This window comes from Hyperolius riggenbachi, chromosome 12 (genome assembly GCF_040937935.1).
Source record: "Hyperolius riggenbachi isolate aHypRig1 chromosome 12, aHypRig1.pri, whole genome shotgun sequence".
NCBI classification, from domain to species: domain Eukaryota; kingdom Metazoa; phylum Chordata; class Amphibia; order Anura; family Hyperoliidae; genus Hyperolius; species Hyperolius riggenbachi.
Window position 1 is genome coordinate 103,302,211 of NC_090657.1, and position 15,041 is coordinate 103,317,251.

General features: G+C 44.1%; 1 protein-coding gene across 2 annotated transcripts in view; it reads left to right on the forward strand.

Moving 5' to 3' along the window:
• FBXL20 (F-box and leucine rich repeat protein 20) overlaps nucleotides 1–15,041 on the forward strand; it is a 106,603-nt gene that overhangs the window by 52,221 nt on the left and 39,341 nt on the right. For both annotated transcript variants that reach the window (XM_068262399.1, XM_068262400.1), the window contains exon 8: nucleotides 1,123–1,249. In XM_068262399.1, the coding sequence (XP_068118500.1) occupies nucleotides 1,123–1,249 (127 nt within the window). The remainder of the gene's footprint in view (nucleotides 1–1,122; nucleotides 1,250–15,041) is intronic.

Consider the following 15,041-nt stretch of genomic DNA (forward strand, 5'->3'; position numbering starts at 1 on the left):
GTAACGTGAGTATTCTCCCTGCTCGCTGACCACTGTCCCCGGCCCGCTGCCCGCATTTTGAGGGGGGAGAAGAGAGGCAGAAGGAGGGGACCCAGGTGAGGGAGGGGGGGGATATGTCCCCCCCTCCCCGCCGCTATCCCTGCTGTCACCCCTCCTCCTAGCGCTGCTCTTCCCCTCCTGAGTCCGGCATCTAAGGGGGGTCGTGGCGACACCCCACTGGCTGTCTGGCACCCGGTGCGCCGCGCCCCCCTGCGCCCTGTGGTAGAAACGCCACTGTTAAAGCCCAGATCTTTCTGACAGATCTGTGTTTTTAGACAGTGTGGGAGGAATGGTTTGTTTATAGAGATATTCACTATATGAATATGTAGTTTGGAAATTAGTTTTACCTTTTTTGAATACTATCTTAATTGTGTTATAGAGTCATTATTAGATGTGTGGAACGAATTATGCATTTTTTTTCTTTGCATTTATATTGTTTTGTTAACACTGTACATTGAAAACTGTTTGCGCTCTGACCTTCTCCCCACCCTCAGTCACGCTATAAAGCCCTGCCCCCTTTCAAGACTGTATCTTGCTGCTTTCTTTCTCCCTTTCGGAGAAAGAAAGATGAGACCTATATACTGATTGGATAGGTGGGAGTGAACGGTAGGAGGCCCAGGTTATGTTTTACAAGGTCTTATTTATTTTATATCAGGGGTGTCAAACTCAAATACAAAGTGGCTGAAATTGTACACTGGGACCTAGTCATGGGCCAACCTCAATGTCTACTGGCAATCTTCCTCCCTTATAAAGTTTTTTTTTTCTGGTGTCTAGAGGTCCACCCTCCCATATACAGTTCCCTAGTGTTTAGTGCTTTGCCCCTACCTCCCCATATGGCTTCCCTGGTGAGGCTTCACCTCTAATATAGCTTCTCTGGTGGTCGAGAGTGGACCAAACATAATGCAAAGTGGGGAAACCACTTGAGGGCCAAATTTCATGGCTCTGAGTGCCAAATTTGGCCCGCAGGCCAGAGTTTGACATGTATTTTATGTGGACTTGCCCTGTAAGAGGCAAGGCAGATGTGTGTGTATTGGCATTTAATATAAGATTTCTAATTTATCTCTCATTTTCTGTGCATGACAGTGAGGGCTGCCCCCTTCTGGAGCAACTGAACATCTCATGGTGTGACCAGATAAGCAAGGATGGGATCCAGGCTTTGGTAAAGGGCTGCGGGGGGCTGCGTTGTCTGTCCCTCAAAGGCTGCACTCAGGTATGCCGCATGTCTTGTACCCTAAAACTGATGAAACTTTAACAAAGTGCTGTGTTGGATTGTATTGCTATCACATGCGTGAGTGCCATGTACTGTTTTGTTTGTGGCTTATCTAATATTCAGTATGACAGCCAGGTAACCTTGTCCTAAAGGAAAAATGGCTGTTTCCATATTGCTCTCAGGGTCACTTCAAAATCAATCTTCAGGCATAGATCTTAAAATATCATTACAGTAGAATTACTGAAGAGAAGGTGGGTGATGGACACCCTAAGAAAGAAAGAGAAACACAGAGACAACGGGAGCTAAATAGCGCAATATGTCACTTGATTCATAGAGGAAGCAATTTCATATGGAATATATACTCAGAAAGGTGGCTTGCATGAGGCAACCAACCATGTAGAGCAGGTGGAGAGTACAAGCTCATCTCCACTTGGGTACCTCCAGGGATAGCCAGAAGAAGGGTGGTCACATTCTTGAGAAAAAAGGAAATGGTGCCAACAGTGGTAGATCTCCTGTGGACTATGACTTCCTCCCCTTTCTAAGGATTGAGGGAGGGGGAGCTAGCACATCAGAGGTAAAGAGGAGCCCAGTAGGAATAAAACGGAGTTTCAAGCGGAATTAAAAATAATCTAAAAATAGTTTCACTTACCTGGGGCTTCTACAAGCCCCTTGCAGCCATCCTGTCCCGCGTCGGTCCTGAACGATCCTCTGTTCTCCGCCAACAGCTAGCTTCGTTACTCGACTTGTAAGTCGAGGGGCTGCCAAGCGTATCCTTTATACATGTTCCCGTTTGCAATAGCGCTATTGCAGACTGGAACTCGAAGAAGGATGTGTGTGGTCAGAGCTGCGCAGGTGCAGTGGCCCGACGGCGAAACCAAAAGTAGCTGGTGGCGGGAGAACAGAGGATCGGTGCGGCACAGGATGGCTGCAAGGGACTTGCAGAAGCCCCAGGTAAGTGAAACTCTTAATTTTTACATTATCTTCAGTTCAAAACCAGAATAAAATAAAAAAATAAGAGGTGGCTTACTTCTCAGATGACACAATTATGAAAAGAATTTTTTTTTTCTTTTCCTAATTGATTGGTAAGCTACTTAATTTTTATTTTTATCCCTATTAGGCGCTTCGTTACCTTTGATGTATTACAATAGAATCTCGTTATACTAAACTGATATAGTAAACCTCGGGCTATAGTAACCTTGGTCCCCAGGTCCCATGCGTCTGTATGAATTTTCTATGTATGACCAGTCCTGATATATTAAACTTCTGATCTAGTAAACTACTTAGCCACACATGAATAGAAGCATTTGAAAGATGTGAGTCACAATAGTGCTATATGGATGGGACTGTTGCTGCTGCTTTGTTTGCATCATCCTGCTATTCAGTCAGACAAGGGGAAAGGGACAGAGTTTGAGCCAGTTCCAGGCTCAATGACAGTGTGTGATGCAGAAAGTGCTTAGTGTTTGGGCACCTGATCAGGTACTTTATAGTGAATTGTTTGATATCAGTCAATGAAGGGGTTTATACAAAGATAAATAGGAGCTATGCAACTTCATGCCTACACAGAGCTCAAGTATAGGTTTTAAAAGGAACCTGAGGTGTGAGACCTGTGGAAGCTGCCACGTTTATTTCCTTTAAACCAATACCAGTTGCCTGGCAGTCCTGCTGAACTTTCTTGTCAGTAGGGTCTAAATCACATGCACACACCTGAAACAAAAATGCAGCTTATTTTGTCAGATTTGTCTTAGACATCTGAGTTGCATGCTTGTTTGGTGTTTATGGCTTAAAGAGAATCTGTACTCTAATATTCTTACAATAAAAAGCATACCATTCTATTCATTATTTTCTCCTGTGCCCCTCTGTGCTGTTTCTGCCACTCTCTGCTGCAATCCTGGCTTGTAATTAACAGTTTTAGGCAGTGTTTACAAACAAACTAACCAGCTTCTAATAGGCTCAGCTAAGCATAGTGTATGAGTCATTCAGAGTATGCAGGGGGCCTGCAGAGGGTGTGTATCGCTTCTACCAATCGCAAGCAGCCCTGCACATTCCACACAATCAAGCTTTAGCCCGACAAACAGGACAGAGGAAAGATACATTGATTTATTACAGAGACAGTGCAGTTAGGAAAGACTGCAGTAAGCCATAGCAGATTAGAACAGGCATAGGAACATATAGAATAGAAGAACTAAGGCTGAAAAAATTGTTACAGAGTCTCTTTAAAGTATTAGAGGCTGAGCTCAGCAGGACAGACAGGCAATGTGCAATATTTTAAAAGGAAATAAACATGGCAGCCATCATATCTCTCTCCTCTCGGGTTCACTTTCAGGAAGTCCCCCCCCCCCCCCCACACACACACACACACACTTTACATTGTGACAGTTGCTGGAGTGATTTGGGGGCAAATGAAGTCCATTTAACTGTACTGTGTGGCTACACAGGCATAGTGTTGTTTAATATAGTCTTCTAAGCGTATTACAGCCTCTAATAAAATGGTTGAAATGTCAGCCCTTGCCTCTATTTACCATTACAAAGTACTGCAAATGTCTGCAGAAAGTCATGTTGCGGCAGCAGCTCCTCCGTTTAAATCTCCTGCCTCGGGGGACTTCGGACACGTGAGCTAGAGACTGGGCGCTCGCGCATGTGCAGTATGGAGAGGCCCGTCTTCGGGAGCACTCAGGCTCCTGAAGACTTCCAAAGTCTCCCTTTTGGAGGAGGAGAGAGCAGTATTTGACTAATTTAGTCAAATACTGCTACGGGGAGCCAGCGCTGGAACGGACACTGGGAGAGGAAAAGCTCTATGGTAACCTGAGCCTTGCCTCTCCCTAGGCAAGTATCTGGCTTTTTTTTTTTTTAGTTTTTTTCAATGAAAATGTTCCCATTAACTTGAAAGGGCTTAAAGGGACACTTAAGGCATCCTAAAAAAGGAGTTGTACTCACATGGGGCTTCTACCAGCCGCCTGCAGCTGTCTGGTGCCCACGCAGTCCCGCTCGAATCATTCTGGCCCCGCCGGCAGCTACTTCCGTTTTCGGCGACAGGCCTGGGAACGGGAGTGATTCTTTGCGTTCCTAGGCGCAATAGCAGTATAGAGGGTGATATTGCGGCCAGGAACGCGAAGAATCACTCGCGGAAGTGGCTGCCAGTGGGGGACAGGAGCATCGGAGCGAGACTGCGTGGGCACCGGACAGCTGCAGGGGGCTGGTAGAAGCCCCAGGTGAGTAAAACTCATTTTTTTAGGTTGCCTTAAGTGTCCCTTTAAGGCCATATGCAGGCCAGTAGAGACTATACACTAACAGATGGCCACCTGACATTCCCAAAAGATAGATCCCCCCCCCCCCCTCTGATCACACTCTGATTACAGAGGGATCTACTCCTGCCACGCACTGCAAATAGATTTTCTAATAGATTTCAGCTTGAAAGTTATGGAACCATGCTTTTGCTGCAGATGGCATTGTCCCGCTGGGCCCCATAGCTAGCTAATGAGCACCCAAGTCCCCTCCCCCAATTATTAGTGGACCCCGGGGTCGCTGCAGAGTACTCGCAGCAGTGAAATACACCTTTCTGGCCTGTGGGCTTCCATCTGTGTCCTTCCATCTCCTTCCCTGTGGGAGCTTATTCTCCATTACCTAAAGGCACGTACAGTCTCCCCTAACAGCAAGCTGTTGGGTAACAGAGACCAGGTGCTGGTGTTCATCATCGGAAGCACTCAAGAGGGAGTGCTCTTGCCGAACAGGTTAGTGTGCTTCCCTGCTGTGAGCACTCTGCAGAGGCCCCAGTATACCACTATGAACTTGGGGGGCGTATGTGTATCAGCCGCCTCTGCTCCTGCCCCTATCGGGCTGCCGTGTTAAGACTTCAATCTCGAGGCAAACCTGCTGGGGATAATCATTTAGTGCATGGGCACCTTTAGAAAAACCTCTTGATCAGTCCCTAGTCATCCGCAACATATTTCTGTTGTAATAAAGCTGACCTATTATCTATATTGGTTATTGGTCTGCTCACACCATCACCGTTCTGTTTTTCTATTCATTCAAATTGTGTTCTCTAAGAGGAGGGCTAGTGCATGCAGCCAGTAAGCAGTGATTGGGGTTGGGTTATAAGGCTTCTGTATTCTGTTATTCACAATACTGGAATTGCTGAACTCTGGCTCCTAAAGATCCATCCACTGCCTTATAGGCACTTGGCAGCCATTATTCTTTGGTACATAGAGGACAGATTTGTTTCTGTTAAATTGCATATTATTCAGCCTTTTTATGCTGGCGTCAGATGTCCTAAAGGTGTAGACAAGGTAAGGTCCCTGACATTGACAAGAAGTGTGCCTGGACTTTGAAGGTACCTGAACAACTGTAAGGGTGGCTGCAGGAGCAGATCTAAAATGCAGCAGGGGCTGTGCTGATGGGCATTCAGAGCCTGGAAAAACTATCTCTGTTCGGCCAGAAGCAAGGACAACCAGACACTGTCTTCACAGCAGTATAAATTGTCATGACAAGGTCATCTCGCCCCTCAGCAGCACTTGCTAAGTGACATTACAATAATATCGGTTTTGGTGATCAGCACTTCTGAATCCCAGTCTCCCGTCTCTGTGATTGCATTTCACATCCATGTGGGATTCCGCTCCTATCCTATAACTGGCATTGGATATGCAGCACAAAAAGCAAGCTGGACGGAGCAGGAGGCTTCTGCTTATCTGACTGCTCTTTCTTATAAGCATGGACTCCATGAATGCATCTCCTTGTTACATTCTCCTCATTTGGGAGTTGGGCAGCTGTATTCAGATCTTTTTGGATTACCTGGAAATCTGCACAAAAAATAGTTTATCCTCGTAAAATAGGTTTAATATTATACGCATTTGTAGTACGGCAGCAACAGCTCTACAGATTTACATGTGAATGTTGAAACAAAAGTAACGTTTAAAGCTGCAGTTTCCTGGTGTTCTTGGTGTACTTTTTACTTAAAGGGAACCTGAACGGAGTAAAATTATTTAAAATAAACACATGACGTAGCTGCAAATTAATATTGCATACTAACATACGAGGCTCACCATTTTCTTCTTACAGTGATCCCTTCCAGTTCTGACAAGATTGTCAGAACTGAAATATACCAGTTTCTGTCAATTATATATCAGCAGCTGTCCGTTACAACTGAATGTGCAAGGTAAAGTGCATGTTTCCCTATGGCTCAAGTAGGTGATATTGCATTTTAACAGTGTGCTGACCAGGAAGCTGTTATGGGGTAGTGGCCATTTTTAAAATGGATGGAAAATTCCATTGATCACAGTGGACAAACAGGATGCAGGAGTTGAGAAAGAGATTGAGTAGTAGACTACACAAGACAAGACAAATAACATTTATATTGAGATTTTCTCCTGGCGGACTCAAAGCGCCAGAGCTGCAGCCACTAGGGCGCGCTCTATAGGCAGTAGCACCATTAGGGAGACTTGCCTAAGGTCTCCTACTGAATAGGTGCTGGCTTACTGAACAGGCAGAGCCGAGATTCGAACCCTGGTCTCCTGTGTCAGAGGCAGAGCTCTTAACCATTGCACCATCCAGCCACTGGAAGTAAGTTATGACCTGTGTATGGTTATTTTGTCTTTTTATTTTTGGTTCAGGTTCTCTTTAAACTGTAACAAGAGGTATATGGAGGCTTCCATATATATATTTCCTTTTTGTCCTGCTGATCCTTTGACTCTAAGAGGTGGCACAGAGGGGGACACTAAAGGCACAGGGGAACAGAAGGGGAGGCATAGAGGAGGTACAGGGGACAGAGATGGCACAGTATAACGTAATGGAAGTCAGAGACGCCAAAAGAATAAAATCAAATATTAAAAAGTTTTTAAAAGTGTTTAGGAGGCAGTGGTGGACTTGCCTCCTGCAAGCAGGCACAATAAGCGGTGTATTCAAAATAAAGCAGATTGATTGGTACACTCCAGGGGGTATTTGCAACGCGTTTCACAGGCCTAAACCTGCTTCATCAGGCAATAGCTAGTAGGACAAGTAGATGTACAGAGGCGCCAAAAGGATACAATATGCTAAAATGTTTAAAATATTCGGGTGGCGGCGGTGGACTCGATGCTGTCGCTTAAGATAAAGACAATTTATTCACATACTCCATGAACAGAACCGCAACGCGTCTCACGGGCATATTCCCGCCTCCCCAGGCAATAAACAGAAAGGAGTACACAGTACAGTCTCAAGGTCACGAATAGCGCCTCTGTGTAATAACTAGTAGGAGTACACAACAGCAATTTTTCTGGGAAAATTGCTGTTGTGTACTCCTACTAGCTATTGCCTGATGAAGCAGGTCTAGGCCTGTGAAACGCGTTGCAAATACCCCCTGGAGTGTACCAATCTGCTTTATTTTGAATACACAGCTTATTGTGTCTGCTTGCAGGAGGCAAGTCCACCACTGCCTCCTAAGCACTTTTAAACTTTTTAATATTTGATTTTATTCTTTTGGCGCCTCTGTCTTCCATTACATTATACATAATATCTACACCTGGTGGAGGGGGATACCCCTGTATTCTTCCTATCTACATAGAGCGACTTCTTAAAGGGGAACTGAAGTAAGAGTTATACGGAGGCTGCCATATTTATTTACTTTTAATCAATACCAGTTGCCTGGCAGCCCTGCTGGTCTATTTCTCTGCAGTAGTATCTGAATAACACCAGAAACAAGCATGCAGCTAGTCTTGTCAGATCTGACTTTAAAGTCTGAAACGTCTGATCTGCTGCATGCTTGTTCAGGGGCTATGGCTAATAGTATTAGAGGCAGAGGATCAGCAGGGCTGCCAGGCAACTGGTATTGATTAAAAGGAAATAAATATGGCAGCCTCCGTATACCTCATCTCATCAGTTCCCCTTTAACCCTGAGTGAGGACAGGATAATCTCCTCAACTGCTGACGCAGTGGTTGCTTGGAGGTAACCCTGGTTTGTGAGTATATCGTTGTACTCTTTTCATAAAACCCAGTTATCTGTACTTACTTCACTATATTGGGCTCTCGGTTCTCTTTCTTTACATAGATGGCACAGTGTTCCAACTTAGAAGAACTCCAGTAAAAATAATGTAATAAAAAGGTGCATAATTTTTACAATAATTATACATAAATTATTTAGTCAGTGTTTGCTCGTTGTAAAATCTTTCCTCCCCCTGATTTACATGCGGACATTTATCACATGGTGACATTTTTACTGCTGGCATGTGATGTCACCGGAAGGAGATGCTGCTTGCTTTTTTTTGGCAGTTGGAAACAGCTGTCGTTTCCCACATTGCAATAAGGCTCCCACAGTGTGATGTCAGTACCTCAGTGCTGGGAGGTGCTGATATTACACTGTGAGATGGCTTTCACTACAAAATCCGCCATACAGAGCACCCTGATGATCTATTTGTGAAAAGGAATAGATTTCTCATGTAAAAGGGGGTATCAGCTACTGACTGGGATGAGGTTCAATTCTTGGTTACGGTTTCTCTTTAAGAATGGATTCAGGTTAAGCATTAACATACAGTCCCCATCTCATTTGTTTATTGGGTACTACCTGTACTCTAGTATAATCTGAGTTTTTGGGACCAAAAAATTGGGACAAAAGTGGGAGTCTCAGCTTATACTTGAGTCACTTTGTCAGTGGTGTGTAAAATCACACAAGGCGAACTATTGGGGCCACCACTGCTGATCATTTTTGTGCTTACTATACAGTGGCCACGATGTGTCACTGAGAGATTTGGAGGACTGGATCTTGTCAGCCATTGTTTTCCTTGTTACCCCTACTGCTCCATTATCCTCACATCCCCCTCCATATGAAATAGCCGCTGGGAGACTTGGGCGCAGGATACAGACTATATATGGCTTACCCTGCTACTGCACAAGTCCCGGCGGCGTTAATTACTATTCCCCCTCCAGGTCCATGTGGATAGTAGGGAATGATGTAATTCCGCTTCCAGCTATTGCTGGCGGCCAAATTACTGTTTTAAAAATAACTTCAGCTCTGTCTTCTGACGGTGCCGAAGTTGCTCCCTGTGCGCCGCTATAGCCGTAATTCCTATAACTATCTATGGTGGCGCCGGCTGCGCCCTAATCTCCTGCACTGTATTCGACGTGTTAGCTCCATAGAGACACGGGTCGAGTTTATATAGAGCTCTGCCCCAAAGCGTCTTGTGAAGGATTGAGTTCCAAACAGTGCGGGTGGCAGTAATTGTGTGTGTGCGCTCCTTTAAGCTAAGTACACACGGCCAACCAACAGCCTGATTATCATCTGTCTATCATCTGACTTTAGTCTGTTGGATGATAATCAGACATGTGTAGGTGTGCAAACAACTTGGTGAGCAACTAACAGGCGGTTTGATCAATCCAGCTGTTGGATCTATGTTAATCTGATATCATGCAGTTGGTGCGTGTGTACAAGTTGTTTGAAAGACTGGTACTTGTTTTGAATGTGTAGTCTGCCAGTCCTCTTGCGTGCACAGTATGTTAATTGAGTTGGTTGCTTAGCTATCTAGGCGTGTGGACATACTGGTCGTGGTTGTGTGCATGTTGGACGTGTGTATGAGCCTATACTCTGTGCCTTATCTAGATGGTGAACAAACTACAGTGTTTGCTAATCCCTGCATGAAATTTGAACTTCTAAAGGTTTCCTTGCTGTCTCTAGTTATCGGTTTCCTTCACTTGTTTATGTACACTGCTTATCATCCCCCACAGCTCTTATCAACACATGCAAAGTATGGAGTTGCAGGACTAATGATTAATCTATTTTTTTAATCCACATAGCACAATTTTCTGTACAAAAGGGACAATAGTGTGGTCCATAAGTACATATGGTCTATGCACAGTGCAATCCACTACAAGTCCTTAGGATTGCACTGTATCGAACACTGCAAATCTATTGAAAATCTGTGTGCCATGAATGGGGAAAATCAATCCCCTCTCTGATCAGAGAGGAATTAATCTGTTAGCTACATTGGATCTTGGAGCCTATCTCTGTTGTGGTTATAGATAATGACATTTGGTGCTGTTTGTCATTGGTAAAGATTACTTACAGGTTGATTGTGTATCAAACAATATGAACAAATTAAATTGTTTGACGGAAGCGCTATTGGTTAGTTATGCAATCTATAATGAATATATGTCACCACCAATATTATGTAGAGTAGAAAAACTTTATTGCTAATTGATATAATTATAATAATTATATTAATTACGGAGCAACTGCCATTAACTAAGTGCTTTTTAAACATAAAGAAAACCCTGAGAACCCCCTCATGAGAAGATGGGCTAGTCCAAAACCTGTCGGTAATGTCAGATTTCTACTACCTACTGTAAGTGACCGCAACATAGGAGAAAAGTAATTTAACGCTCATTTTACTCTGGAAGAAACGTACTTCTTATTTGTATACTGTATGTTTACATGTATTTTAAATTTCAAGATTTTCATGACCGAGGTCCTTTAATGGTCCAATAGTAAGGGTTGGCAGTTGGAAAAGGTGTGACCAAGTTGGAACATTAACCAGAATAGTCAGGAAATGCATATACCTGCTGCTGGTACTGTCTCTGGAAATACTATGAGTTAGAAGGGAAGGTTTAGTTCTCCTCACCTATGACTGATTTGGCTTTGGTTTTGTGACATGCTTTAATAAGCTGATTTTAAGCCTGATTTCCCTGATGCTAAATTGGAGCAGAGTTTATGAATTCCTTCCAAGCGCTTTTTCCTTTATTTGAATTCATGCTTCATTTGCTGCTGCATGTTATGACTGGGCTATTGTTCTAGTATTAGATCTGCGTTTGTCACTGTGTGTCCCATCTATTGTTTTTATCCTGTGATTGTGAACTTTGTTACCGTCCACAGTGCGTTTACCTATGCAGCATACATAGGCTTAATATTCAGCCACATTGCAGAGGTATTTCTGGCATTTCAGCCTCGGGCTGTAGTTTCTCATTGCTCTGTCTGCTTGGGAGAATTCTCCACGGTTACCGATTCGTTTCATAATGCTTGTGACATGAGTGAGCAGGGAGTATCGAGTAATGTTCATTTACGCAACTCTGCTCTCACTGATTAAATCTATACACTACCTTTATTCCTGTAATGTAAATTGGTAGATGAATCCCTGTTTCATGGTCCTTATGGATTTGTAACTTCAGTAAAACTTCCTCTCCTCTCTGGATTCAGCTGGTGAGTGGATCAGTCAGATGTGGCATCAAAAGTTGGAAGAATAGATACTGGGCTACATTTCCCAGAATCCCCGTTATGGTAGAAACCATGTCTCAGTACAGGGAAGCAGGACTTTAAGTTCGCAGGAAGCAGGGGTGCGCATTTGTAGGACCTTCGTCTAAAACTACGTATACAAGCTGGATTAAACTCACCCGAGGCTGGTAAACAGGACCGCTTGGGTGGTAAGCTAGCATATGTAGAAAAGCTTACTCTCCTGCTGTCCACTTTCCAAACAAAAACCAAATATACAGTAGATACTTACCTCAGTAATGGAAAGACCATGAATAACTCAGACTTACAAATCCTCCTATACTCCACCGTTCCAGCTCTGGGTCCATCAAAAACTGGTGGAATAGGTTTTCTCCTGGCCGGGAGTGCACTTATGAACAAGTGCATCCACACTGGGCATACGTGAATAATGTCTGTGCATGTCCAGCAGAACAAAGTATCTTTTCCTCTGAACAAAATGCATGAACAGCTTCATTGTACTGGGCACATTGTACTCTCACATACCCAGGGCTGATGTGCTCTGCCACGCTCACGGACAGAAGATAAAGTGGGATCTAGCACTATAGCAGGCATGTTGAAGGAAAAGATATATATATATATATATATATATATATATATATATATATATATATATATATATATATATATATATATATATATATATATATATATATATATATTTTGTTTTTTTTTTGTCCCTTCAGTTCAGGACTGTTAAAGCAACATCGCGTGCGCGCGCGATTTGTGTTGCCAGAAAGGATCGTTTGTGATTGTCTCAGGTTAAATTCTACTGTAAGTTCAGGTGTCTCTTGTTAATGTAATTGGTGACTCGTTTTATTGGATTAATATTAGCCTATGCTATTCTTGTTTAACTCGAACCAGGATGGTCTCCCTCATGTCCTCCCCATTCCCCTCTCCACAGTACAGAGCATGCTGCTTTTTACTAGAGCAGGTCAATGAGATACCTAGAATTCCTGCTTGCATTAAAATTTTGTGCAAATTGCATTAAAGGAAATGAGAGATTAACTATATTAAAAGATTTATACATACCTGGGGCTTCCTCCAGCCCCATCAGCACGGATCGCTCCCACACCACCATCCTCAGTCTTCTCCGTATTCTCTACCGGGTCCCGTAACTTCGGCCAGCCACGGCCAGTCTCCGGCGGAGAATAGTACTATTAAAAGCATAGTAAAAGCATGGCCAGAAATGGGCACAATTGTTTATTGTTATATTGATGGCCATTACGCTATTTAGTGAGTGGCTGCGATTTAAATTATTAACCGTATTATTGTTAGCCGTTACACTATTTAGTGAGCGACTGAGATTAAATTTATTATGTTTGTTAGCGGTGATTGGTTCTTAGGGTTAGGCACCACCAGGGGGCTCTTAGGGTTAGGCATCACCAGGGGAGGGTTCTTTGTGAGGGTAGGGAGATGGTAGGTTATAGTCAGGTTGTAGACTATTGGTAAATGTACCGATAATGCAGGGCTGTGGAGTTGGAGTCGAGGCAATTTTGGGCACCCGGAGTCGGAGTCGTTGATTTCATAAACTAAGGAGTCCAGAGTTGGATGATTTTTGTACAAAATCCACAGCCCTGTTAAGTATTAGACTAAGGAGTCGGAGTCGCGGAGTCTGAGCCATTTTGGGTACTCTGAGTCGGAGCCGTGGTTTCATAAACCGAGGAGTTGGAAGATTTTTGTACCGACTCCACAGCCCTGCGATAATGTAATACCGAAATTGAATTGTTAGCCGTTTTTGTTATGGTTATTATTTAACGTTGTGCCTAAATTGTTGTTTGTTCTTATTGTCATTGATATTATTTAACGTCGTGCCGAAATTAGCGTGCAACTTTCCAGGAACGTCCTTGGACAGCACCCCTGAGACCTGTCTCCCTCCCCACAATTGATGGACAGGAACTAGATTAGCATAAAAGATTTGCATCAATTAGGCAGACATATAAGCAGGGTGAAACCAGACCTCGTCAGTTGTTTTCTGTCCACCACCAGGAGCTGGATGAGAAGCTGGAGCCAACCATGTCCGTGGGACAGGAGCTGTGTGGCGGGGTTTCCTGGTTGTAGGCCGGTTAGTGTACTGGCTCAGGTTCCGTGCTGCACCTACTGGCTTCTCCGTATCAGAAGGACTACATGCCGGACGCGTTCATAGCCCACTTCCGGATTGCGGATCATGTGATCACGCGGGCAGACTGACGCCACCTCGACCCCGGAAGTACTTCCTGATTCGCCGCCCGGAGTCATGCGGCTGCTGATGCGGCTGCTGCATTTGCGGTCCCCACCCTCTGAGTCGGCGTGGCTGCTACGGATCGAGGGATGCGGAGACGGATGGTTCCGGGCGGCGGGAGAGGTATGAGCGAGGGGGACTATGTGTCATCTGACACTGTTTCTGTGGGAAATCTTTTAGAGACACCACAGGTAGAGGGGCGGTATTTCTTGGGCGGCCTATTTAAACTAAGCACATGGTCTCTGCATTAATACTTCGATCATGGACGCTGCCGCAGGACTTGGGTCTACTAGATCTGTGGAGCCTGGTTCCGATGCCTCTCTGGTAGGACTATGATATGAATCCTAACAGTTGTTTGCTGTAATACGCTTAAAGGGGCATATTCTGATTATACTTTCCCATCTGTTCTCTTGTAGTCCACTGTGCCTAAATCAGTTAAAGACAAGCCCGATTTACCTGATAAGGGAGAAAAGAGTGACAAGGGAAAGTCTACACAGAAATCGGATTATAAGAAGTGTGCTATATGTTCAGAGAGAATATCATCATCATCCTCAAGGCCTCTTTGCCGTAATTGTACTGATAAAATTGTTAAAAAGGAATCCCCTGTAATCTTCAAAGACCTTATGGGTTGGATGAAGTCTGAAATGGCAACTGCGATCCAAGTGATCAAGGAAGCTAACATTCCATCTAATATTCCATCAGATGTTAATCCTGCATCCCAGCCCTCAGCCTCTACTGCCTCTGAGGCAGCCCCTGTTCGGGTAGTTCCTTCTACGCTTGAACAAGAACCTGCAGAATCAGTCCCTACTCATAAAAGAAGGAGAGGAGAGGACTCGGCTGAGTCAGATTTATCTGAGGGTGAGGTAGCCATCTCCTCGTTAGAGGAGATCGGTTCTGAAGATGAACATACAGAGGATAAATTGCATAGGTTTGCTTTTCCCCCCAGACTCTATGAAAATTTTTCTGAAAGCAATGCATGATACTATGGGGATAAAACCTGACGAAAAGACTCTTACTCCATTAGATCAGATGTATGTAGGTCTATCTGACCCTGAGACTGTTTATATACCTGTTCACGGTGCCCTAAAGAATATTGTTAAACGAGAGTGGGATAATCCTGAGAGAAGAGCCTTCTGGCCAAAATCCCTATCTAAAAAGTATCCATTTAATCCAGAAGATCAGAAGTTCTGGGGTACAGCCCCAAAACTTGATCCTTCATTATCCAAACTGTCTAGGAGGTCAGACCTTCAGTTTGAAGATTTTGGTAACCTCAGGGATCCCATAGACAAGAAAATGGACAACATTTTAAGGAGAGCATGGGAGTCGTCTACTCTAACTTTAAAACCAGCAGT